General features: G+C 51.5%; 2 protein-coding genes across 4 annotated transcripts in view; one reads left to right on the forward strand and one right to left on the reverse strand.

The window, feature by feature from the left end:
- Positions 1-606: 606 nt before the first annotated feature.
- On the forward strand, positions 607-10224 carry ERFE (erythroferrone). The gene is made up of 8 exons (XM_023228710.2): positions 607-822; positions 3295-3417; positions 4438-4540; positions 5425-5684; positions 5764-5872; positions 5960-6050; positions 6980-7058; positions 8322-10224. Exons 1-8 carry the CDS (start codon positions 628-630, stop codon positions 8418-8420), a joined length of 1059 nt encoding a protein of 352 aa, XP_023084478.1. The 5' UTR covers positions 607-627; the 3' UTR covers positions 8421-10224.
- A 1468-nt stretch (positions 10225-11692) lies between these two features.
- The window catches only part of ILKAP (ILK associated serine/threonine phosphatase), a 32759-nt gene continuing 17318 nt past the window's right edge, over positions 11693-27133 (reverse strand). The window contains exons 6-12 of one of the 3 annotated variants that reach the window (XM_023228709.1): positions 26317-26423; positions 24834-24927; positions 24458-24545; positions 22887-23008; positions 14774-14893; positions 12234-12315; positions 11693-11966 (exon numbers count right to left, since the gene is read on the reverse strand). In XM_023228709.1, the coding sequence (XP_023084477.1) occupies positions 11826-11966; positions 12234-12315; positions 14774-14893; positions 22887-23008; positions 24458-24545; positions 24834-24927; positions 26317-26423 (754 nt within the window). In that variant the 3' untranslated portion in view covers positions 11693-11825. The remainder of the gene's footprint in view (positions 11967-12233; positions 12316-14773; positions 14894-22886; positions 23009-24457; positions 24546-24833; positions 24928-26316; positions 26424-27133) is intronic. The other 2 variants (XM_023228708.1, XM_023228707.1) reach the window with 2 other exon arrangements.

Below are 27133 nucleotides of genomic sequence, written 5' to 3' on the forward strand. Positions count from 1 at the left end.
TGGAGGGAGGGCGGCCTAGACGGGGGAGTTCCCCCCTGGGAAAGGGGAGCTGAGAAGGGGCCCGGAGGGTCTCCCGGCTCCGATTTGCTCCACCTGTGTCGTAGAGGCCTGGCCCTCGCGGGGCGCGTCCAGGAGAATGGGGAGGGGATACCTCGGGGGTCCCTGCAGAGGATGTGGGGGATAGAGAGGGGAGAAAGGATCCTCGGGCCCGCTGGGAGGAGGCAGCGCCTGGCTCTCCGCAAAGAAAATGGGGTCGTGAGGGCTGAGGGTCCAGGGCCGGGAGAAGAGGCGCCTCGCTCCCCAGGAAGCGGAAGCGCTGGAAGCGCGGAGGGACCCCAGAACTGGGAGTTGCAGGGGGGACGCGCACAGCAGGGGAACACCCCTCCCTCTCCCTGCCCTGCTCCCCGTGCCCCCCTCCCCCACCCCCCAGCCCCCGCCCCCGCCCCCACCCCCGCCCCCACCCCCCATCCCCGAGCCCGGACACTCCCCCATCCCCCTGCAGCGCGCGCGGGAGCCGGGAGGGGGCGCGGGCGGGCGCGCGGTCTCGGGCGAGGCGGGGGATTCAAGCGCGTTATAAGGCGAGGAGCCCGGGACGCCCGAGACGCCGCACTCGGAGCCGCCGCCCGCATGGCCTCGGCCCGCCGCCCCGCCGGAGCCCGCCTGCTGCTTGTCTACGCGGGCCTGCTGGCCGCCGCCGCGGGCCTGGGGTCCCCGGAGCCTGGGGCGCCCTCGAAGAGCCGCGCCCGCGAGGAGTCGTCGCCCGGGAACGAGCTGCCCTGGGGCCCCGGGGAGAGCCGCGCGGGGCCGGCCGCCCGTCTGCCGGTAAGACGCCCGGGTCCGCTCCGGACCCAGCCCGCGCCCACAAGCTCCGGCCCGGGAGGAGGACGGAGAGGCCGAGCCCGCCCTCATCCCCCAGAGCTGCTGCAATGCTCGGCTCCGGGGCTCCGCCGAGACTCAGGGCCGTGTAGACGCTGTCCTCAGCCCGGCGGGGAGCCTTGACTTTGGCTTTGGGGTAGTTAGACTTAAAGCAAGGTTCTGCTAGGTCGGCGAAAACCCCCTTTTCTTTTGGGACAGAAGGAAGTTGGGAAATAGATAAAGTGTAAATAACTTGAGTTGAGGAAATTGGGAAGAACGCATTTGTAAAAAGTGTAAGCGAATTACTGCCACCGCCCCCAATCTATTTGGTGCAGTTCTCTGAAAACAAAGTGTTTCCCTGCGGGTCTGGGGTCAGGGGGCTGTTCAGGGTGGGGAATGACATGTGGCTTTGAGTCAAGTAGCTTCTGGCCGTGAAGGGGTGATCTTGAGCTCTGCCCTGCCCCCTCCTCTCCAGGGTTTTGGAGCCTGGACTGCTGAGCGGAGGGCGGTCCGGTTGGGGAGGTGTGGCCCAGGCCTGAGGAGAGGAGAACTTCAGAGGAGCCCTTAGTGTGGCCGGGCCTTGGGTCAGGGAGGCAGGGCTGCTCCAGGGAAGCCGGGATGGGTGGCAGGTGCTCTTTACTCTGAAGATGCTCAGGGACAGTAGAGGGGAGAGCCAGGAGGGCATCTACTAGAGGGGACAGGGGTGCAGCTAGGCCTGGGGTCCCCCAGAGTTCTCTATCCCAGCCCTACCACCCCCAGCTGCTTTCCAGGGACTGAGAGCACCCTCTCCCCCTGCAGTTGGCCAGACCACCCAGGTGGGCACAGCAGCCAAATGTCAGGGCACGGTCAGCAGGAGGCAGATGGGGCTCAGGTGCTTCCAGATGGAGTTTTGGTTGGACCCTGTAGGGGACACGGTGACACCAGAGGTCCTCCTAGGCTCCAAGGCTTGTTTCTGAGAGACCCCTTGTAGCTGGAACCAGGGCAGCTGCCCAATACCCACCCTCACGGCTGGGGCCATCTCCTGGTATGCCAACTGACATGGTTCTGCCTGTTAACAGCTCTACCCCCAAACCAAACTGGGGTCAGAGACCATCCACAGGCTACAGGTACAGCTGGGCAGGTCAGCTGGGCACACCCCTCCTGGCTGGTGTGCGGCATCCTCACCGCATGTTTCCGCAGAGGACACACGCGAAGTGGAAGAGGGTCCTGGGAGGGGGTAAGTGGAGAGCAGCCAGCAGGTGGTACAGTTGACCCTCCAAGGCACAAGGAAGCGCTGAGGGCCCTGGGCACCCTGAACCCTTTCTCCATCCAACCGCAGGCTCCTCTGGCACCGCAGCCCCGTCTTCCCACCACAGCACCCTAGTCTGTGCATTGGTCAGCCAGCTCCCAAAAGAAGGCCCTACGTCCCCCCAGAGCAGCCAGGAACCAAACGCAGTGACTTGGCAGCCGGCTTTGTCTCTGATAAAAGGGCCTGGTCAGCTATAAAATCCCAGGTCCTTCTGTCAGCCCCCAGCGTCAGCACCCGTGACCTCATCTAAGCCCTCTTGGGCTGCTTTCCTTCCCGGCTGGCAGCCTTGCGTGGAGCCCAGATAGCCCAGTGGGTCCAAGTCCTCTCCCAGAAAGCTCCCTCCCAAAACTGTGCTCAGTGTCAGCATCAGTCAGGATGCAGCAAGGACAGGAATGGGAACTTCCAGAAGCTTCACTGTCCGTGCTTGAGTCAGTGTCTCAGAAGTGCTGAGGCAATGAATGTACCACGCAGAGGCCTCATGTCATGACAGCTCGCCTGGTCCTCTCCCCACTGGACTGTAACCCGAGGCAGCTGTGAGGGCTGAATGTGCCTCAGAACTTCTGACAGTGGGGGATGGACAGAGGAGCAGCTCACCTGGTCCTCCCCTACTGAATTGTAACTCGAGGCAGCTGTGAGGGCTGAATTTGCCTCCTTAGAACTTGACAGTGGGGGATGGACAGAGGAGGGCTGGCTAGTAGTTGGGCTCCCTGATAATCACAGTTGCTTCTTCCTGAGCACCTATAGCTGCTCTCGTGGTTGGATCTTCCTGGTGACTGGAGGATGGTGTGATCACTGCGGCTCCTCTGGAGGAAGGAGGCCCAGCAGTGCAGGGATTCACCCCTATACCCGAGCCCTGCACCCCATCTTCCTTCCAGGCATCTTGGGTCTGCCTCTCCCATGAGTGCCAAGTCCAGGCTGAGGTGTGGCCTGTTCCCTAGGAGTCGTCCTCCACGGGCCAAGGGGAGAAGGTGCGAGGGGTGGGGGCCCCTTTGGGAGCTGCCTTTGAGGCACTGCCTTTGAGGGCACCACAGGTGACAAGGACCAGGATCCCAGAGTACAGAAGGCCACACAGTCACCTCCTGCAAAGTGTCCCACCTGCTTGGTGGGAGCCCAGTGAGGCCAACCGCCCTGCTGGGCTGGCTGTGTTCCAGGAGCCCACCGCCGAGCGTGCACACAGCATCGATCCCCGGGACACCTGGATGCTTTTCGTCAGGCAGAGTGACAAGGGTGTCAATGGCAAGAGGAGGAGCAGGGGCAAGGCCAAGAAGCTGAAGGTGAGGCCGGCATCCCGTCAGCACCAGGCCGTGGGGGGCTCCACCTCCTCTCTCCTCATCCACTCCCACTCCTACATCCTGAACGTTTCTAATAGCACACCCCTCACGCCTCGGCCTGGGGACAGAGAACACAGAGAAGGAACCCAGGGGAAGCCCTGAGTTAGGGGCCTGGTCCCAACCATTTCCCCATACCCCTAAAATGCCAAGCACTCCCTCTTTTCTCCTCCCTCTGCATCCAGGCCAGGGAGGCTGGGCTAGCCCAGGCTGTGGTGAGAATGTTGTCCACGCTGGCGGGGGGGCCTGCAGGAGTACCTGGTTCCCAGGGACCAGGGACCAGGGGCACAGGGTCCTGGCGACTGCTGTGCTCTCACCCTCGCTCAGCCTTGGGTCTTGGCCTGAGCGGAAACTTGGTGCTTGGTCCTGGTGCTGCCTCCTACTTGGAGCCCCCAAAATGGCACATACGGGGTGTGGGCTTCTCTGTCCCCTGGGGGGGCCAGTCTCACCTGCCTGGGATCTGACCACATGATGGAAGGCCAGCTCAGAGCACATGAGGCAGGTGCCACAGGCTAGCCTGTCCCCATGGCCTGGCCTTCCACCTCTGCCCCAGCCTCCTGGCCCTGCCCTAAGCTTCTCCGGACAGGGGCTCACTGGCTCCTATTTCGGGTCCCAATCCAGCCTGGTGGGGACTTGCTGATGGTGGACTCCGGCCCAGTGCAGACCCTGAGATGCAAGTCCCCAAAAGCAGCCTGGAGCCTTCTTCCCTCCAGGAGGCCTGGCTGCAGGAGTAGGCTTCAGCCCTCTGCCTCCCCACTCACAGCAGAGCCCTTCCCTGCCAAAACCCCGCCTTCCCTGAGGGCCCCCACCTTCAACACAGTCCTTGTACTCACTCCAGGAGAAGCTTTCACTGTTGAAGGTAGATCCTCGGCTGGAGGTTGGAGCCCACTGGGGAGCTCTCTTGCCTGCCTCTTAGTGGCCAGAGCCTGCTCCTCATATGTCCTCACTGGCAAGGTTCCCTTTCAGTTTGGCTTGCCAGGGCCCCCTGGGCCTCCCGGTCCCCAGGGCCCCCCAGGCCCCATCATCGCACCCGAGGCGCTGCTGCAGGAGTTCCAGCTGCTGCTGAAAGGTAGGGGTGTGCACTGGCTGGCACACACCCCCCCCCACTGAGCCGGGCCTGGGAGGGTGTCCCGTGGAGCCGACAGGGCCAACCTCAGCACTTCCGCAGGCACCCAAGGAGGCACCTGCTCTGGGCTGGACTCAAGGACAGTGGAGCTGGCCCAGGTCCGGTCCCTGCCTTGTCTTGGCCCATGTCTGCCAAGGGTCTGGGCTGGGGGTGGGGGACCATGGCCAGGAGAAGGCTTCACAGAGGAAGGTGGACCTGGCCACTCAGCATGGCAGGTGCTCAGGGACCAGCGCCCATGCCCTGCCTGGAAGTCAGGAGAGCTCAGTGAAAGGCAGAGGCTAGCATATGGGGCAGCACCAGGTGGAGCTCGGCCTGGCACCCACAGTCACCACTGGCCCAGGCTGGGGCAACCTGCGCTGGAGGACGCAGAGGTGAGTCGAGCTGCGGAGTCCACACTGAGGCCTGCTGCCAAGCAGCGGCTCACATTAGTCATTAGAATTGAGCCTTTTTTCCCTTTTAGTTCAGTGTCCTGTTCGTTTAAATATAGCACCCTCTGCGCTGAAGAACCTCCTTGTACTTCCAGTAAAGTCCCAATCCCTTATTTTACCCTCAGCTTCTTTGGAAAATGTGGGTGGGGTAGAGGTGAGGCTGGAGACCAGGGGCGCTGGGGCACTTCTGCCCGAGCTTCCCAAATGGTGAGGGAAACGGAAGCCGCTGCAGGGTCAGGAAGCAAAGCCTCCGAGGCCCTTCGGGCCGAGGGGGCGTCGCCCTCGCCCCACCCCTGCGCCGGGCAGGCCCCTCGTCCTGCTTGCACCTGTCCCGCTTGCACCCACGCGGCGGGCGGATGAGGGGTCCCCGGCGCGCGGCCACCGCTCGCTCTGTGCCAGGCGCTGTGCAGCAGCGGGAGAGTGTGGAGTACGAACCCTGCACGCGCGGCCGCGCCGGGCCCGTCGCTGCGAGCCTCGCCCCCGTCTCGGCCACCGCCGGGGAGGACGACGACGCGGCGGGGGACGTGCTGGCACTGCTGGCCGCGTCCCTGGCCCCCGGGCCGCGGGCGCCGCGCGTGGAGGCCGCTTTCCTCTGCCGCCTGCGCCGGGACGCGTTGGTGGAGCGGCGCGCGCTGCATGAGCTGGGCGTCTACTACCTGGTGAGTGCTGGCGCGCGGCAGGGCGGGTGGCACCATGCGGCCAGGCGGGAGCCGGGATGACCATCCGTGCCCCTCGCAGCCCGACGCGGAGGGTGCCTTCTGCCGCGGCTCAGGCCTGAACTTGACCAGCGGCCAGTACAGGGCGCCCGTGGCTGGCTTCTACGCGCTCGCCGCCACGCTGCACGTGGGTGAGGCCCGGGGCGTGGGGGAACCGCCCGCCCTGTCGCCCACCCCGCCGCCTGCCCCAAATGACCACGTCCCGCCCTCCCCAGCAGCGCTCGGGGAGCCGCCGAGGAGAGGGCCACCGCGCCCTCGAGACCACCTGCGCCTGCTCATCTGCATCCAGTCCCGGTGCCAGCGCAACACGTGAGTGCATCCCGGCCCTGCCCGGACCCCACACCCGCATTCGCTTGGCCCCCACAAGCTGTGCGTGGTTAAACGAGGCACTGGACGGGGCTTCCGCCCGTTCCCACCCCGCCATGGCCTGGGTGACCCCACACCTTCCAAGTCTCCTGGTCTACTCCTGCCCCGATCAGGCCTTCCCTTCACAGCAACCAGGGGCTGTTAAAAATGACCTTTCCAGGCCACTCCCTGCCCAGACCTTTACCTCCTCCCCAGGTCCTAGGAGGCCCGGCTCCTCCCAGCCTCCGGCCTCCTTCCCACCTCAGGGACTTTCATGTTGGGGCCGGAAGCACCAGTGTTACTCCAAGAGGCCTCTCCAGACAGCTTTCTGGAGGGCCCCTCCTCAGTCGCCCTCCCACCCCTCACCCGGGAACTTTCTTCCCCATGATCGCATCCCTTGCTCCTGCACCATCTGGCTCATGAGTGCCGTGACTGAGCTCCCTGTCTCCCCACACCCAGAAGGCAGCCCAGGTACAGCGGAGATGCCCTGCCGATACCTGGAGCAGATGTGAATGAATGGATCAAGTCCAGAACTTCTTAGTCTGCCTTTGAACCCCCAGAGTGTGCTGGCCTGAACCAACTTTTAGCATCACCTTCCACCACACCCCCACTTCCGGCTGTATCAGCCAGTGTCCTGTTTCCCATTGGAGCCAGGGCTTTGCTGCCCCTTGCTGAGCCCTGGCCTTGCCTTTCCCAATACAGCAAGCATGCCTCTGGCCCTGTATCCTTCCTCCTTTTGGGGACTCGGTTCAGACACCACCTCCCACTGGAAGACCTGGCCAGGGCCAGGCACTTTGCTGGGCATGTGTTGGCTGCTGGCAGGATTGTGTGTTGTGGGTAAAGTTGGTGGGGTCTCATGGGGAAGGCTGACCCTCCTTCTGTTTTGGCTACAGCTCCCTGGAGGCCATCATGGGCCTGGAGAGCAGCAGTGAGCTCTTCACCATCTCCGTGAATGGCATCCTGTACCTGCAGGTGAGTGGGGCAGGCTTGGGCATGGAGGGGCACCACCTGGGCATGGCCACGGGTGGCTGGGTGCAGAAGGGTGCTGTTAGATGTTGAGGATCACCGGGTGTAGCACCCTCAGACTCCAGGCCTGGGAGAGGGTCCAGGACATGCCAGGCGCTCACCTTGGTCTGGGCACAGCCAGGCTTCAAGTCCTGATCTCCTTCCTCCAAACAGCCTTTTTCCCAGGGTGCCTGCCCACTTGAGCAGCTGCTCTGCTCTGCAGTCCCAATATTCAGACTTCCTGAGCACCTCATTCTGAGGCCCGGTACTCCCGGCCGCCACAGGTCTGCTGGAGGGAGGGAATGGAGGCCAGGCTGACTCTGCCCACGCTGACGCCCTGAGTCTCCTGTGACTGTGGGAAGCCAGAGATGTTGTTTTCCTATCTAAAACCCTAAGTGACTGTCTCTTTCTGCCACTGGGAATTTTGGCAAGTGGTAGAGAAATGGACAGAAAGGTGGAATTTACTGACAGAAAACAACTGAGTGCAGGTGTGTGGAGTAACAGCTGCTATTGAATTCTCCCAGAGCCTTGGAGAAGGTAGTGCTACTCCCCGAGTTAGCACGAGTTCACACAGCAGAGCCAGAAATGGAGGCCAGGCCACTGGCTCCAGAGTCTGTGCTTGCTGATGGGCATTCGGTGTTCCCGTCTGGGTGCCGCACAGCGTGCTTGGTGAACTGTCTTCGCCGCACCTGGCTCTTAAGATGCAGATCCTGAGGCAGCTCTGGGGGGATCCCGGAGTATGCATTTCTGGGAGTTCCCAGAGAAGGTGACGCTACTGGTACATGACCACGTTTGGAGCAGCCAGGCTAGAGTGCTGGTTTCATGGAAGGCCCTGCCAAATGACTGCAGGGCCAGGCCTGTGGGGAAGGGCCACCCTCCCACCTGACTTGGAGCCCTTACAGGCTCCGAGAAGCCCTGCAGCTGAGAAACCTGTTGGATTCCTGCATCCCACTCTGGCCCTGAGCAGGGGCTTGCTCCCACACGCGCGAACCACAGGGCACTGCGGGGAAAGCAGGAGAGGTGCTGGGTGGGGCACAGGGCCCAACCCGCGCGGGCCCTTGCTCTGTGACCTTGGCAGCCACATTACTCTTTGGGCCTGAGCCCTTCCCATATGCGGGGCTTGAGTGGGCAGGAGGGAGTGTGGCAAGAGGGAGTGTGGCTGGCTGGCCCCTGGGTCGCCTCTGCAGGCTGTTGGGGTGGCCCAGTGCCTCAAAGGCACCCTCTTTGCAGATGGGGCAATGGGCCTCCGTGTTCTTGGACAACGCAAGCGGCTCCTCCCTCACAGTGCGCAGTGGCTCCCACTTCAGCGCTGTCCTCCTGGGCGTGTGAGCAGCCACCACAGTCCCTTCCTCTCGGGTGCAAATGGAGCACAGGTCTAGACAATGTGTGGACAGTGTCGGAGTAGCAGTGGCCACATGCAGGAAGAGGCCCACCCGGAACTCTGCCCACGCTGGCCACTGCAGTTCAGCCCACAGAGCCACGGCAGGCAGGCCTACGAACGTGACGTGCAGCTGGTGGTCCCGGAGCCAGGGGTGATTCAGGACACCATCTTGAGCCGTTCTCCCGGAAACAGTCGGCAGGCCTGGGGACACCTGCTAGTCCCCAGCTGCAGGCCGCCTCTTTCCCGGCCTGCTCAGCACCTGCCCAGATGGCCTCTGCGTCTTTCCTGCGCCCAGCCCCACCTTTTTCACCTCTCTTCATGTTCTCATGGAGTGCAGAGCACCCCAGCCAGGGCCTCCACCTGGAAGAGGGTCAGCTGATGCAGGGCTGAGGGGGCTGCCACAGGGAAGTACGCCGTGTGTTCTTACTGCTCAGAAGGGACAGGGTCTCCCACCAAGCCCCTGGTCTCCATCTGGGCTCCTTGGTCTTTCCTGCCCCTCCCCTAACTCTGTTCCACCTGCCAGTGGAGCTGAGCACTGCTTAGCCTGGGCCAGAGGGACACTGGACAAGGGCCTTTGGGGGACAATGAGTCTGGGCCCAGCTTCCAGTTCTAATGTATGCAAGATTAACTCACAAATTCACCTCAGAAGGCCTTTCCAAATGAGAGCTCTACTCTTCCCCTCCTCTGCCAATCTTTTCACAGCCAAGGCCCCTTCCACCCTCTCCAGAGGAGGATGAGATCCCTTTCCCCCTCCCCTCTGAGGTGCTGACTCACTGCTAGGATCCACCCACCAGAGGAAAGATCTAGAACGTCTTTACAGATTGGAGACAGCCAGGCCTGCTGACCCATCCGAACAGCTGAAGCAAGAGACTTCCACCAGGGATGCCAGGGCCTGGGTTGGTCCAGCGGCTCTGGGATGAGCCTCCCAAGCATCTTTCCCACTTGGGTGGCGATGCGGCTTTGACATTGGACTGGTGGTGGATGAGAGACGGTCCCGAGAAAGGGTGGTCTCGGGAGGGCTGGTCTCAAGCCTGCTCTGCTCCTGTGGCAGTGATGGGACCTGGGGATGGGGACAGCAGCTCTCATGAGGAGACCTAGGCTGTGAGCCTGCAGCCTCCCACATTTTCCCTAAAGTGCAGGACTGTCCGAGAGTAGGTAGTGAAGAGGACAAGGCCCTCAGCGGTGACCTCCACGGCCTTCTACCTGCTGAGGAAGAGTTAACCCACTGTGTCCCCCACACAACAGGCTACGAAGAACCTGGTGCCTCAGGACCTCCTGGGAGCCAAGCTGGTCTGGCAAGGGTGCTCAGGCCTGGGAAAGAAGGGAGCAATGGCCAGTCACCTTCTAACTGGCCTTTGGATGAGGTGACCACCACCAGGCCTGAATGATCCCCAGGAGCCCACCTTCCAAACCCCAACTCCGAACCAAACATCTCCATCCCCAAGTGCAGTAATACACAAAAACCAACCACTCTGCCCTGGGGCAGGCCTGGCGCGATTCTCAGTAGGACTCATACCCACCCTACCTAGAAGTACTGGGCTGGCCTGGGTATTGCATCCCGTGTGTTTTGATAAGGGGGTGATGTGGCCACACCCTTATCTAGATTTCACTTTGTATCCACTGGGCACAGATATTTTAGAGAACTTCATCTTTTGCTCTTAAAAAAGCCACATATCCCCATCTCTTTCATTTTCTCAGTGTGTTATGCAGCAATTTATTAAAGTATTTATTGTCTAATACTGCCAGGTGGAATATCTATAACTGACTTCGTGGGGTGGTTCAAGTACTTAAGAACTGTGTGATACAACAGTTACAAAAGGCAGACTTTAAGATCCAGAATCAATCAATCCTTTAGCCCAGGTTCACTAAGCACGGTAAGGAGAAACCTGCAAGGTGAAGTGGAGATGGCCTCCAGCCTCTATGTGGGAGGGGCTCCCTTGAAGGCTGGGAGTGAACCTTTCTGGGAAACTAGGGTCAAGCCTTTCCGGGACGGTGGGACATAGGGATGTATGAGGCACAGACACCTGGTTTGCTATAGGAAGTTATTTACCAAATAAATGGTTCCATTTCCCGATTCTGGGGTACCAGGGCTCTTTTCTTCAATGATGCCACACTGGACAATGTCCCAGTCCTCAAACTAAAATGGGTACTTGGCTCTTAAAACTCCCTGGGGAAGGGGCAGCACCAACACTTCAGTTTTTATTTGTGGCTTTTACACAACAAACCCACAAGAGTCATCTAAGGTTTACATGAAGCATTTACCACTGAGGTCCTTGTAGCATGGATACCAATTCCACTCAATCAACTGGGTGATAAAACCATGTGTGTCAGTTGGGTGGGGGCCAGGGAACATTACAAAACAGATTCTGAAAACGTAAATTTTTAGCATCTTACATCATCCTGAGCCAAACACTTACACAAAAGGATCCAAGAGCTGCTTTACTAAAAACTACTTAGTCGTAATGATGACATGTTTTCTATATAAACAAGTGCTTGAAAAGTATTTTAAAGCTTATTCTTCTGAGATTATTCATGCACTCTTTTCATGCTTTTAACATCTTTCACAGAAAGGCTGAGGTGTTACTGCAAAGATGAACCTCATTCCAGCACAGGGCCAACTCCCCACACCTACTTCATGTGGGAAGCAGAATTGCCGGGCCATGCTCAGCAGCAGGCTGCCTGCTCCAACAGGAAGGTGCACACCTACACCCAGGGCGGGTCCAGATGGAAGCCACTGAACCTAGTCCTCCACAGACTCCTTCTGCCAGACTGCAGTTCTCACCAATGGAATCAGAATCGCTCATTCTGTACTGTTTCTGGAGGGTCTGATGCACAAGTAACCTTGTGTATCAGTCTATTTCCTGGCTGAGCCTGAGCTTATGCTATGCAACATTTTCCAACACTATTTCCATAGGGAAAACTGAAAAGAGGTAGAGGGTTCCAAAAGCCCCGGTCTGGTCCTAGCCTTGTCTCTAACCAGTCACCTCCTCGGTCTCTTCACTACAACATGCCACTTCCCTGACCAGCGTCATCATGAGAGTGAAAGCACAGCAAAATGCCTGTGAACTATAAAACATCACACAACCAGCAGCTTGCAGGCCGCTCTGAGCCAGTCCAAGATGCCTATAATGGTTTTCACAAGGGAAGACAGCATATTCAAAAGCAAACACAATCGCTGAAGGGTCAACAGGTGCTCACAGTGTAATAACTCAAAAGACTAGGAAAAAAAAAAAAGAAACCTTTATTTACAACCATGGGAGTCCCACAGGAGTACACAAAACACACAATGTGCACACACACAAAATGAACCTTTTAAGTCAACAGCATGCGTGCTCCTAGCCGCACACCACCGCTCAGTGCCCTATCCGCACCACCATCACGGTGACGTTGTCGGCCGAGCCCCGCTGCACCGCCTTGTTGGCCAGCCTGTTGCAGGCTGCTTCGTAGCGGGCATCGACTGCGGACTTCCCTTCCCGGGTCTGGATCTTCTCATCCTAACAGATGAGAACGGGAATGGGTGAATGCGGTGACCCTGCACCCTGTCACTTTCCTGAGACACTACTGCCAGGAAGAGGAGCTGCTCTGGTCTCCATCAGGGCTGGCAGGACGAACTGACTAGTGAGTCAGCAGGCAGAGTTCACACTGGAAAAAGGGCACAAGGGCTGTTCCACAATGGGAGGACATGGGGTCTCAGGACTTATACTTCTCTGAAAACTAAGACACAGTTGGGACAACCACCACTCCCATGTGAGATTTCTCACCTCGAGACAGGACAAGATGAAGTTCACGGCTTCTTCTGGGGTAAAGACCTTGAAGAGCCCATCACAGGCCAACAAAATGAACCTACACCACCAGGGAGAAATATAAATGGGTTTTAGGTCCAACCAAAAAAATAAAAAATAAAAAAAAAGGCCTGGAGATAAAATAAATATTTGTCCAACTATTCAAAGGCTAAGGATTTTTTTTTTTTTTTGAGATGGAGTTTCACTCTTGTTGCCTAGGCTGGAGTGCAATGGCGCAATCTTGGCTCACTGCAACCTCCGCTTTCCCAGTTTAAGCTATTCTCCTGCCTCAGTCTCCTGAGTAGCTGGGATTACAGGTGCCCGCCACCATGCCCGGCTAATTTTTTGTATTTTTAGTAGACACGGTCTCACCATGTTGGCCAGGCTGGTCTCAAACTCCTGACCTCAGGTGATCCACCTGCCTTAGCCTCCCAAAGTGCTAGGATTACAGGTATGAGCCACTGCACCTGGCCAGGCTAAGATCTGTTTAAACCCACTAAATTTCTGAGACAAAGGTTTCAACTTCTGAGACAAAGGTTTCAACTACTTACAAGTATTTGTGGATAGGATGTTATACATCAAAACTGAGACTATCTTTCTCTTCGCCAATTAACAGCATTACCTCAAACATTAGGTCTTATACTTTCTCAGACAAACACAAGAAAAATCACTGAATAAAAACATGGGTGTTATGGTAAATATACAAGAGTTTATAACACCATAGGCCTTCCACCACTTCCAGACATAAAGTGGAGAATGAGCCTGGCCTCAGTGAACATCCTTGGGTGCACAATGCACACCCTGGGGGCTGCATGCAAGTCCAAGGCCCAACAAGGGGTAGCTGTGTGTGTTCCTGTGTTTGAAAACCACGTTCTCCCTTTCTGAATCAAGCCCCTCTAGACTGCCCCTGGAATCCTTCTGAATGCCAGTGGATTCCATTTGACAGTTCTAGTTCTCCCAGTATTGGGGGTGGGGAATATGCTTCCCTACGGCTTTACGGTATAAGCCACATTCCTTTTCTCACTGTAATATCTGTGTCTGTTTTCCTTTCTGTTGTTGTTGAGGCAGACTTCACCCTTGTCACCCAGACTAGAGTGCAGTGGCACGATCTTGACTCACTGTAACCTCTGCCTCCTGGGTTCAAGTGATTCTCCTGCCTCAGTCTTCTGAGTGGCTGGGATGACAGGCGCCCACCACCACGCCTGGCTAATTTTTGTATTTTTAGTAGAGACGGGGTTTTGCCATGTTGGCCAGGCTGGCCTTGAACTCCTGACCACAGGTGATCCACTCACCTCTGCCTCCCAGGATTACAGGCATGAGCCACCACACCCAGCCTGTTTTCCTCTTTTGACTAGGCTTTCACTCAGCCACTATTTGCTGAGCATGTCCTCCATGCTAAGAACACAGTGGGGCCTAGTCCTGGCAGGCTCCTGCCCCTTCCAGTGTCCTCAAAGTCAGACCCTGAATAACCAATCACACAGACCCACGATTACAACCCAGGAAGGGGAGCTAGGAAGCAAAGCAGAAGGTGCATCATTCAGAAAACCAGAGGAGGCGACTGCTGGAAAGGTGATGGAGGACCCCAGGGTATGTGAGAACATAACAAACACACTGAAGGCAGATGTGGAGAATGGGGCAGTGGCTTGAGACAAGGCCAAGCAGGCCAGTGCCAAAGCAAGGCACATGCTCTTCATCCACAGCACTGGGGCAGCACTCAGAGAAGCACTCGGAGGACCAACCCGCCACAGTGCCACTAGTCTCTCGCCTCCCCTCATCAACTCAGTGCTGTGAATCCTGCTTCCAGGAGCTTTCCTTGTCCGCCTCCTGTTACTACCTTAGTTCCACCCTCACCATCAGGCCAGGGCTGCTGCACCGCTGCTCATGGGCCTCCCTAGCTCCAAAATAGCATCTTTAACCATCTTTAACTGTTGAGGCCTTGCCCTCAGCCAGCATGGTGCCATACGTTTAGGCATAGAGAACAGGAGATGAACAAGTGAACAGTCTCTTTCTCAACCAATCCTGGCTCTGTGCAAAAACCTCCTATGATTCTCCACCAATGAACAATTAAAATTCAAACTCTCCAGCATGGGACTGAGGGCCCTTCAGGATCTGCCCCTGAAGTACCCTGCTATCACTTTCCCACCACTCCCTCGGTCCTCCAAGCACCGGTCTGGCCAAGCTTTCACATTGTCATATGTTAATGCCTTAGTGTGTGTTCCCTGTGCCAGGAAGGCCCTTCTCCTCTCTCCGATAGGGATACCCCCCTTCCCCTACTGCTAAAGACCCCAGCACATGGCACATGCCTAGGACACACTGGACTGCAGCTGCCCATCCCCAAGTGTGTTCCCCGCCACTGTGGACCCCACCAGAGAAGAAACCACATTCTGTTTATCTCTGCACCCCCAGGGCCTAGCACCACGGACACCTTCCCTCCAACAAAGGCTTGATACAAACTGGAAGAAGTGAGGAAAAGAAAGCCACGTGCACGCACACCTATGCCTCTGATAGGGCCCTTTTACCTGTCATTGGGGGTCAGCTGGCAGCGTCTGATGTCGGGCACAGACGTGACACCGCAGCGCTTGTACTGCCCGTCCCCAATGGAGCGAGACACCTCTAGCACGCCCAAAACACGCCCATCCCTAAAATGAGAGGAAAAACATTTCAGACTCTACCTGACAGATTATGAGTAAACAGTACTTAGAATCTCACCTTAAAAGCAGAGAATGAAAGTGTGAAAGATACAGACTGTGGAATTCACATTATTAACCAGTACTGACATTTCTTGGTCTCCAATATGCAGGGGTGTCTGGGTGTCTAGGCCATTAACTGCTGCCCTGGGGTAGGAACCCTGCCCAGCTGCACATGGGTGGGAACAGCACCTCCAGTGGCTGCCAAGCAGTACTGCCCAGCTTAACCTTCGACAGGACTCAGCAGTTCTCATCACGCACCTAGGTCCAAAGTCCAGAATTGGATTTGACTGGACTGGGTAGGGGAGCCTGGCAGTGTTTTTGTATCTTAAAGCTCCTTGAGTGTTTCCCACATGCAGTGAGGGTTAACAATAGCTAGAACAGAGGGATATTTTGCATTTCAATCTAATTAGATTTGGAAAATCCCTGAGAGTGGCTATTCCTGGACTGTGGAGCACATGTACTTTGCATCAAAGTACAGGGATGGTTTAATGTTAATATAAATGACAGTGTCCTGCATAGCACCACAGTTTCACCCACTCTATTTTTAGGTAAGGGGATATGGAGGAGATGGGACAGTGATGTACAAATGGGAAGAGACATCTAAGGGACAGTCCTATTGCCAAGGAAAAACCATTTGGGGGAGCCTATTGCCCCAAAGAACAATTCTGGTCTGGGCTGTAGCACTGTCGCCTTAAGCAGCTGCAAGCTCTCTACCCTTCAGGCCCTTGTTTGTAAAGGGAGGGAAGAGAACCATACTCAAAAGTGCGAGAGGGCACTCCACAAATGCCACAGCTGTGCGTGGGTGTTTAGGATCACCACAGGGCTCCATGGACCAAGCAAGTTCAGAAGATGCGGTGCAGATGGATGCACATGGTAGGAAATGCTTCCTGGGCTGCTGTCCTAAAGGCAGAATTCAGCCTGGCCCTTCTCTGGGCCCCAGTTACCCTCTCAGTGGCTCACAGTTCAGTATCCATAACAAACATATTTTTTCTTCTTCAAAGACTTCTGCTGGTATCTGCAAAAAGCCTAGTGATCTTCTAGGATACAAACTGTTAAACAGCAAGAGGAAACAGAGTGCACAGGGAAGAGCTGTGGACTGAAGATGGGTGGGGGCACTTGGCCTTAAGAGTGCCAGTTCAGGAAGCAGCTCACAGTGAAGTACTATGAAAATCCAACAAAGCACCTCTCCCATGACCAGGTGACTGGGTGTCTGGCGTGGATTCCCCGCATTCCAGTCATAAACCCATCCTGTTTCAACAAGATTAAGATTACAATAACCACCTCTGCCACAGCAGGTCCCAGAAGCCCAAGTAGCCACCAGCAACTTCTGGTACTGCACAACACAGTACAGAAAATGTGAAACAACTCCTAAGTCTAAAGAAGGAACATGAGCAGCACCGGAACTGCCATCTCTCATTCTCTACTTTTTTTTTTTTTTTAAGAGAGACAGTGTCTCCCTCTGTTGCCCAGGCTGGAGGGCAGTGCTGCAATCGCTCACTGGGCTCAAGTGATCCTCCCACCTCAGCCTCCTGAGTAGCTAGAACTACAGGTGCCACCAAGTCCAGGTAATTAAAATTTTTTTTTTTTTGTACAGATGGGGTGTTGCCCAGGCTGGTCCTTAAACAATTGGCCTCAAGCAATCCTCCCACCTCAGCCTCCCAAAGTGCTGAGATTACAGGTATAATGTGGCCTCATTCTTGTTTTCAAAGTTCCACATACAGAGTAGTAATCTTACATTCACTGAACTGCTAGAGTAACAGGAGAAAGCACATGGACAGAATGATGGATCCCAGGAAAAGCGTTTGGTAATGATGTAGCAAGCTGCCCTGGCACTATACCTACACCCAATGCAATGTCCTACATAGATGTGCACATTCAAATACCTGTCAGTTCAACAAAGGCCAATCACAGAGTCCCAACTCTGAGATCGAGCATTACACAAAGGTAAATCCATGCCACGTCTACTTTGGAAACTGTTGGGTTCATTTCTTAGAAAGTCTGCACTACTATAGACACAAGAGAAAGCTGTTTCATTCACAGCAGGTTCTCCCCCACTGCCCAGTTTTCAAAGTTCAAACAAACTGCCCAAAGTTCATTCTCTTTCCCCTTCCCTCAGTTTCCCCCCAGCCCCGTAATTACAACACTTAACAAGTAGTGGCTTTTTTTTTTTGAGATGGAGTCTCACTCTATCGCCCAGGCTGGAGTGCAGTGGCGCAATCTCGGTTCATTGCAACCTGTGCTGCCTGGGTTCAAGTGATCCTCCTGCCTCAGCCTCCCGAGTAGCTGGGATTACAGGCGCCTGCCACCACGCCGGTTAATTTTTGTATTTTTAGTAGAGATGGGATTTCACCATCTCGGCCCGGCTGGTCTTGAACTCCTGACCTCGTGATCCACCAACCTTGGCCTCCCAAAGTGCTGGGATTACAGGCATGAGCCACTGTGCCCAGCCAAGTAGTGGCATTTTAAGTCTCAGCCTACCAAGCCAATCTGCCTGTCCCTTGGTACCAACCCTCATTAGGACTGTCCTCCTGCCCTTACGCACTTCCAACTTTTGCTTTGTGCTGCTTTATTTCTCTTCTGTTTTCTGCCAACCAGAAAACTGTTTTCCTACTGTTTGACAAGCTGTTCAACAGCGTCTTCAGATCTTAGCTATTTTTGTTGATATTTTCTGTTCTAATTCTTTCTCTAGAGAGAGAGAGACTGGGTGAGACTGAGACATCCTACTACTTGTGTGTTTAAGGCTAATCTGGCTGCTAAAGCAGCTGGAAGCTGCTTGGACTTCAGCTCCTCTTGCATGTCAGTAAAAGCAAGACACAGTTGGTCTCAATAGACTATCCACAAGTGATGTTTGCAAAGTTAAGATTGGGAGGAGGAAGCTCCATCTCCTGACCATCCAAAGACTTGTGGATGCCTAAATCCAACATATTCATACAATGAGTGCTACAAAGATAACCAAAGGTACAATGCTACAACAGTTACTTTTAGCTGCGAGAGGCCTGCACTTGATCAAGTTCTAGGCACACAGTACTGACATTTAAATTTAAATGCTGTATGTAAACTTCCCATCTGTTCAGCTGCCTTCCTTGTAAAATAAAAATGAAACTTGTCTTAATCTTCTCAGAAAAATTCACTGCTACATAGCTACTTCAATGTAAGAAAGCAGAAAAAAAATAAGAATGCACAAAGATTTACATATTTTTGTTAAGAAATACTGGAAAGAATCAAGAAATAGGATGAAGGGGACAGGGATGAAAGCATGATATCTATAAATGTCTTTTTACTCAATTTAGATTTTGAAGGATGCAATAGGGAGTTTTTCATTTTTTTTTATTATGGTAAAATATACATGAAATTTACCATCTTAACCATTTTTAAGTGTACCGTTCAGCAGCATTAAATATATTCACACTGTTGTGTTATCAGCACCACCATCCATCCCCAGAACTTTTTCTATCTTCCCAAACTGAGATTGTTCCCATTAAACACTAACCCCACAGTTCATCCCCCAACTGAGATTGTTCCCATTAAACACTAGCCCCACAGTTCATCCCCCACACCCCCCCAAGAACCACCATTCTACTTTCTGTGAACTTGACTGGTACCTCCTATGAGTGAAATGCTAGTGTTTGTCTTTTCGCATCTGGCTTCTTTTACTTAGCATAAAGTCCTCAGGTTCATCCATTTTGTAGCGTGGGTCAGAATTTCCTTCCTTTCTGAGGTTAAATAATATTCTGTTATATAGACATCTCACACGTTGCTTATCTATTCATCTGTCAATGAACATCTGGGTTGCTTCCCCCTCTTCCCCATGGTGAGTAACGCTGCTGTGAACATGGGTGTGCAAATATCTGTTTGTGTCCCTGCTTTGAATTCTTTTGGGTATATACCCAGAGGTGGAACTACAGATCCTATGCTAACTCTGTTGAATGTTTGAGGAACTGCCATACTGTTTTCCATAGTGGACACCATTTCACATTCCCATCAGTCATGCATAAGGGTTCGCATTTCTTCCCGTAATGTATAAAGGGAAAGAAACCCTTTATAAATTGGATAAACTGAAAACAATGAACTGAGTAAAAATAAACAGAAAACTAACTAATAATAGTAATAACCAAAGTGGCAAAATAACCACAGTAAAAAATAGTTAATTCACTTTTGCACACAGTGCCAACAGTACTGCTTTAGTGAGGTATATTCTAAGGACAAGAGAACAGCAAGGAACACAAACTAAAGTTAGGATATTTTTATTTTTTGAGGCAGGGTCTCACTCTGTCAACTAGGTTGGAGTGCAGTGGCACAATCATGGCTCACTGTATCCTAGAACTCCTAGACTCAAGTGACCCTCCTGTCTCAGCCACCCGAGTGGCTGGGACTACAGACGCATACCACCAGAAATGGCTCCTCGGTGCTATTTTCATTTTTTGTACAGATAAGGTCTCACTGCGTTGCCCAGGCTGCTCTCAAACTCCTGGTATGGAGCGATCCTCCTGCCTCAGCTTCCCAAAGCACTGGAATTACAGGTGTGAGCCCTCTGCTCCCCTAGTAGTGATACTTTTGATACTATGAAACTATTTTAACAAATAAATATACTGTTGTTAAGAACTAAGATTTCTAGCATTAAGAGAAATGAGCTACAAATATTAAACCAAAGAAGAGAAAACTCTGTAATGTTAAATATGAGTAAGAAATAGCACTCCAAGCTTGCAATTTAAAATGTGTTATGTTTCCTAGTTCTGTATGTCTTGAGTGGACATAGAACTAACGACAATACAACTGAACTGACCACCCAAGAACATGGATTTGGGTTCTTTTTTAAAAAAAATTTATTCCCTACACTGATGTAAATAATTTATTTTTTTATTTTTATTTTTATTTTTGAGACAAGAGTCTTGCTCTGTTACTCAAGCTTGAGTGCAATGGTATGATCTCTGCTCACCGCAACCTCCGCCTCCCAGGCTCAAGCAATCCTCCCACCTCAGCCTCCTGAGTAGGACCACAAGTGTGTGCCACCATACCTGGCTAATTTCTCTCTCTCTTTTTTTTTGTATTTCTTGTAGAGATGCGGTTTCACCAATGTTGCCAAATTGGTCTTGAACTCCTAGGCTCAAGACATCTACCCACTTCAGCCCTCCAAAGTGCTGGGATTACAGATCTCTGAGCCACTGCACCCGGCCTGGTTTTTGGTTCTTAAACATTAATATATACATATGAAAAGGACACAGGAACCAGCCAGCAGGAGTTTCCACTGGCCATATCTGAAATAAAGTGAGCAGCAGAAAACACTATGACTGTGACTACAACACACTGAATAGTCAATTGGCACACAGCGATTCACAAAGGAAGGATGGAGGGAAAGAAACAGAGGAGTGAAAGAAAAACACTAATTTTCACAACTATAGGTGATATCTTCCTTTCAAATTGGTAAAGGACAGAATGAAACATTTATTCTGCTTTTTTAGAAGAATCTATGATGTTCTCTTATTGATGATGAATAAGAAGTTTCTTTACAGAATGCCCGCTAATACATGTGAAAGGAATCACAGAATATGAAAATCATCTTTGACATCCCTGATGAAATAATGATTTAGGGATGCTAAGACCATTAGGTGAAAGGTTGACAGGAAACAGAATATTCACAAGGTACCAGTGAACCTCCCCAGATTACTTGCTGATGACACAAGGTAACAGGAGAATCTGGTTGTTACCACTGGAGCCAAGTGCTGGGATTTGGCAACTTAAGGGTCACATTATGTGCCTACTGAAGTGAAGGACTACTGAATATACAGCATCCCCCATAAAACATCTCATCTGAATCTAAATAAGGCCTTACACCTAACTTCCAGTTTATAGGAAATATACGGAAATAACACCATAAAAAAAATACGCAAGTTCAGAATGTTAGTGACTCTATACAACTGCTGGCCTATAACATGGTTCAAAGCCTGGTAAGAAATTAGTCTTGGCAGGGTGCAGTGGAGCACACCTGTAATCCCTGCACTCTGGGAGGCCAAGGCAGAAGGATCACTTGAACTCAGCTTAGAAAACAGAGAGATCGATCCTCTCTCTATCAAAAAATAAAAAAAATAGCCAGACATAGTGGTACATGCCTGTGGTCCCAGCTACTTGAGAGGCCAAGGCTAGAGGACTGCTTGAGCCTCAGAGGTCAAGGCTGCAGTGAGCTGTGATCGTGCCACTGCACTCTAGGCAACAGAGCAAGACACTCTCTCTCAAACAAACAAACAAACAAAAAAAAGAAATGCCAAGTCAAGTCCATGGTAGACATGAATGCTGACTAGACCCTGGTTTGAAACAAAGATACTTTGGGGATAACTCGGGAAATAAGAATTTGGACAGGATATTAGATAACCTAATATAACCTAAGGAAATATTATTATCTTAGGTGCGAAAACTCTCATTAATTATGGCAAGAACGTCCTTATCTTCAGGAGGTGCATGCTTAAGTATTTAGGGTGTTATGTCATCATATCTGCAACTTTTAAACAGCTCAACCTGACACACATCTATACAGACTAAACATGTAACAATGTTCACTGCTAGTAGATTTGGAAATGTTTGTTTTACTATTGTAAAGTTTCTTCTGTATGTCTGAAAAATTTAATAATAAAAGCTGAGAGTGGGGGAGCCAGCCCTGGCCTCAGGCACAACTGGCCTTACTTTCAGCCATAGGACTGTCAGTATCAAATTATTTTCAAGGAGTTAGGGCAAAAGCAGAATAAATGTAAAACTTGCAAGAAAGGGGAGAAGAGGTGATGCTTACACTCATGTTAAGAGTCACATTCTCAGCCATGTCTGTCCACAGTAGTTACCAGGACAGTAGTTACAGTGGCAAAAACTGGGCAAACAACACTGCTTGAGGCCTGAAAACAGGCCTATAATCCCATCACTGCTCATGCAAACTGCAGCAACCGTGAATGAAACTGCTTCTTACTAATCCAGGAGCTTTTTGAACAAACGCTAAGGGTTCCAACTACTCTCCAAAAACCTCCCTGTACCACTGACTAGATTCAGCCTAGAGCAATAAAAAAGGCTTCCCCAAATGAACAACAGAGAAACTACACTTCAAAGGATAGGTAACTGCAGTCTTATACTAAGAGATGACATCTCTCTTATCTCTGGCAGAAAATAAAATTTTAATAGTCAAACTGTACAATAAACCAGAAAATACTCCTGGTCAAATTCATAATGCAATGTTCTTGAAGTGGAATTCTAAAGAAAAGACTGATGCCCTCCTTTAGCTGCCTTGGATAGAAGCAGATAATAAAACCAAAGTAGACATATGGTTTTCAAAGATTTAAAGAGAGAGTGAAATGAAACTGCAAAAGACAAAGCGAAGACAGACAGGTTCCTCTGTGCCGGCTGTTCCCAAGAAGTCCAAAGACATTACTTAACCTGTCTTAACTACTTCAGATTTTCTCTCTGGAGAATTCACCTAAAACTGTAACTTACTCAGTGCGACAAGTGACAGGACAGTGTTTTTCGTTTTTTGTTTTTTTTTTTTTGAGATGGAGTCTCGCTCTGTTGCTCAGGCTGGAGTACAGTGGTGCGATTTTGGCTCACTGCAAGCTCCGCCTCCCAGGTTCATGCCATTCTCCTGCCTCAGCCTCCCAAGTAGCTGGGATTACAGGCGCCAGACACCATGACAAATGACAGTATTTAAGAAACCCCCTAGGCACAGAAAACACTGTGAACAGTAAATATGAATTTGTCCTTTTGCAAATGTAGGGAGGCAAGAGTCCTTCCACTTGGACACGTGTGAAATCTACAACAGTCATCCACCTATGTCACCAGTGTTAGATCTCAGACAGAGCCTCATCACACTGAAGACTGCCTAACAGGGAAAGTTCTACTCCTTCAAGGTCTCGGGATCCTTTTATAGCCAACAGCCCTCCTTCCCATGAGCTCCTCTCAGTCCCCTGGTTACCTGACGTTTCCTCCAGCCTTCTGTATCCTCATCCGCTCTTCATACTGAGTTGGATTATGCTCTTTGCTGAGGCTTAAGGCTGCATGTTTTTGACTCTCCTCATTATAACGACACAAGATTGCCTGGGAAGATGGAGATTATAACAGTCATGAAATTCAGTGGGCCCAGCATCTAAAGGTATCAGTTGAAGAAAACAGTTAACAATGGAGTTTCACATTCAGCCTCCTGCTGATAAACCTAAGTTCAGAGAATCAAGCAGCAAAGAAGTGTCAAAGACACAACAGTTAGGGAGAGAGTCGGCCCTGGTTTTGATATCAACTCTGGTGCAAACTCTGCTGAATAACTACAGCCAAGCGTTCACTCTGGCTGCTGTCACATTTGTGACATGAAAGGAAGCATTCAACAAGTATCAAGGTCCCTTTTGGCCTGGAGTCTACAAGGCCAGAGACATGTCCATGAGCCTATGGAAGGCAAAGAGGGCAAGCGTTGTGCATGCTGGCCGAGTGCCAAGCAGGCCGTCCACACCAGTGCCTCCAGGTGTTCTTACCCCTGCCAGGCTCATTGTATCTGTTTTACAGGACACTGAGGCATGAAGAATAAGTAATGCAATAAAGTCACAGAGCAGAGCCAGGATTCAAATTTGAGTCTGACTCCTAAGTCTTTATTTTTTTTATTTTTTGCCAATTTTCCTCTTGCTATTTTTGAAGTCATGTGGTCGAAACACGTGGGCTAGGGCCAGTCTACTACAGGGTCACCAGAATATAAACTCCACCAGGCAGGGGCTGTAATCTGTTATAGTCCCTGCTATACCCCTAGCGCTTAGTATTTGATGAATCATCCCCCTAAAAGGATCAGGGGGAGGGGTCTAAAGATGCTGCTTAAGTGTGGACAGAGTCACTTGGTTCCTGTGACAGCTGAAGGAGCAAGGAAGGCGGTTGAAAAAGTGGCAATGCAACGGAACGTATGGTCCTGACACAGAGGCGGCAGGGTCTGCATCCAGCTTTCCACAGCAGCACCCTCTAGGCTTTACAGCATCCCCATGACCGTCACCAGAGGGAACACCACCCTGGCCTTTCTCCCTCAGCTGGGGACTGGGCTCAGGGGATGAATGGACCTCATCTGTTATTTTCTAGCTACAGCTTTCGAGTTACTCTGAAATCACAGTAACTTTGAGAGGCAGGGGTTAAAGCTTTTCATTCATTACTGTCTAAGGTCAGAGAAATGAAATAAAAGAAGATCTAAGCTACTTACATACTGATTACATTCTGATCCACAGCATCACACACACAAACCACGGAAGGAAAAAAGAAACAAAAAAGACAGGATCTGGGTTTTAAAGCACAAGTCTATCACAGGGCGTAAGTCTCCCCCCAGAGAACAAATGGCCTCTAGCTGGGCTGCTGTTCCCTTACCCAGAAGTTGAACTGCAGCAGAACACTCTGCAGCAACCCTGGGAGAAGAAAGGTTTTAACCAGACATCATCATTTTAATCTTATTCAACAAGTACTTGCTAAAGTCTTTTCCCCATACAACGTATTGTCATCTAAGTGGGTGGCTCCAGAGCCACATACCCGACTATCTCCGAGGTTGGCAATATAAAGAATGTTGTCTACAGCCAGAACACACGTGGCAGTGGACCCATCTTTCCAAGCAGGCTTCCTGGGGGGGAAACACATCAGAAACACAGTCACCACCAACAGCCTAGCACTTTGGGACTAATTTCCAGAGTTGAATGGGAAGTATCTTATATTTCAAAATGGACCATTTCCTTGATACTTGCTTTTTTTCTGTTTTAGATAGATTTAGCTAATGGTTATAAGGGCTTACTGAGTGCTAGGCACTTTTCAGACAGTGAGCAATAGTGTTAAACCACATCAGAAGACTGAAATACATTGAGGAAAACACCACGAACAGTCCACTCAAACTTCTTCATCAAGTTATACTTACTGGCTGGAAGCTTGTTTAAGGAACTCTTCATCCGTATGCTTGAAAGTGTCCAAAAGGCATCTCTTCACGGTTCTCTCTACACTGATTACATCTCCTTTTACAAAAGGGCCAAAAGAAAACACTCTCTCAAGGAGGGAAGATTATCCTCCTCCCACTGTAATTTTGTTTCGTTTTTTGTATTTTTTTGAGACGGAGTCTTGTTCTGTCACCAGGCTGGAATACAGTGGCGCGATCTCAGCTCACTGCAATCTCCGCCTCCCAGTTTCAAGCAATTCTTCTGCCTTAGCCTCCCAAGTAGCTGGGAATACAGGCGTGCGCAACCACACCATCCTAATTTTTCTATCTTTAGTAGAGATGGGGTTTCACCACATTGGCCAGGCTGGTCTCGAACTCCTGACCTCGTGTTCCACCCGCCTCAGCCTCCCAAATGCTGGGATTATAGGCCTGAGTCACCAGGGCTGGTCATTTTGTTTTTGTAATTTCTGCACATCAATTGATTTTTAAGCATGATTAAGACCAATCCCTATTTCTTTAAAAAAAAAATTTTTTTTTTCTGAGACTGGGTATCACTCTGTCACCCAAGCTGGAGTGCAATGGTACAACTGTGGTTCGCTGCAGCCTCAACCTCCTGGGGCTCAGACAATCCTCCCACCACAGCCTCCTGAGCAGCTGGGACCACAGGTGCATACCACCATGTCCAGTTAGTTTTTGTTTTTGTTTTTTTTTTTGTAGAGATGGAGTCTCCCTATGTTGCCAGGCTGGTCTCAAACTCCTGGGCTTGAGGTATCTTCTGGCCTTGGCCTCCCACAGTGCTGTGTGAGCCACCGTGCCCAGCCAGAACAACCTCTGTTTCCTCACATATAACACAGTACCATTTGAAGTTGGTTTTACTAGTTTTCCAATAAAGGCAAGACACTAACTGAACCCAAAGACAATTCACAAAAGGTGCCTATCACTCAGAATCATAAGAAGTGCCACCCGAAGTCACCCTGCATGGCCGCTATGCCTGGAAGCCTTGGAGTCCACTCCTCGGCACCACTCTTTTTTTTTTGTTTTGTTTTTTTTGAGATGGAGTCTCGCTCTGTCGCCCAGGCTGGAGTGCAGTGGCCGGATCTCAGCTCACTGCAAGCTCCGCCTCCCGGGTTTACGCCATTCTCCTGCCCCAGCCTCCCGAGTAGCTGGGACTACAGGCGCCCGCCACCTCACCCGGCTAGTTTTTTGTATTTTTTTTAGTAGAGACGGGGTTTCACCGTGTTAGCCAGGATGGTCTCAATCTCCTGACCTCGTGATCCGCCCGTCTCGGCCTCCCAAAGTGCTGGGATTACAGACTTGAGCCACCGCGCCCGGCTGCTTCAGCACCACTCTTTTAAGACTCATCAATCATTCTCTCCTAAAGCCAGCATGACACATCTGGCTGCTTCATACAGCCATCCAAACAGCAATAACCAAAATGAGTATCAACTGATTTCGTTCTCAGTCTCACCTTTAGGAAATTTTCTGATTAAGTTCTGATGCAAATTCTGTGCGGCAAATTTTGAGGCTCGAATTCCTCCATGTCCATCAAAAACAGCAAAATATGAAACCCGAGTACTGAAATAATGAATTGAGAGTTAATCAAATTCTCACAGCATAAAACACACTTTTCCATTAAAGCTTTTAAATTTCATCTCAAAGAGTGAACATTAATAAGTCAGAGGAAGTCACATTGGTAAGACACCAGTCACACTGTTATGAATGGGGGAAAAAAAGGCTTTAACTGAGACAAACATTTAAGTAACTTTCACAGCATTTTATCTTTTTTTTAAAAAAAAAATACTTGTGTGTGGGCCAGGTGTGGTGGCTCACGCCTGTAATCCCAGCACTTTGGGAGGCTGAGGTGGGCGGATCATGAGGTCAGGAGATCAAGACCATCCTGGCTAACATGGTGAAACCCTGTCTCTACTAAAAATATAAAAAAATTAGCCAGGCGTGGTAGCAGGCGCCTGTAGTCCCAGCTACTTGGGAGGCTGAGGCAGGAGAATGGTGTGAACACGGTAGGCGGAGCTTGCAGTGAGTCGAGATTGCACCACTACACTTCAGCCTGGGTGACAGAGCAAGAATCTATTTAAAAAAACAAACAAACAAAAAAAAAAAAACACAAAAAACCATCAAGTCATTTATCGAAAAAAGTCAAAAACAGTTATGCATCACTTAACAATAGAAATGTGCTGTTAGGTGATTTTGTTGTGTGAACATCACAGAACATATTTACACAAGCTGAGAGAGCGTAGCTTACTACACTAAGCTACATACATGGCAGA

This window comes from Piliocolobus tephrosceles, chromosome 11, assembly GCF_002776525.5.
Source record: "Piliocolobus tephrosceles isolate RC106 chromosome 11, ASM277652v3, whole genome shotgun sequence".
Taxonomy (NCBI): Eukaryota; Metazoa; Chordata; class Mammalia; order Primates; family Cercopithecidae; genus Piliocolobus; species Piliocolobus tephrosceles.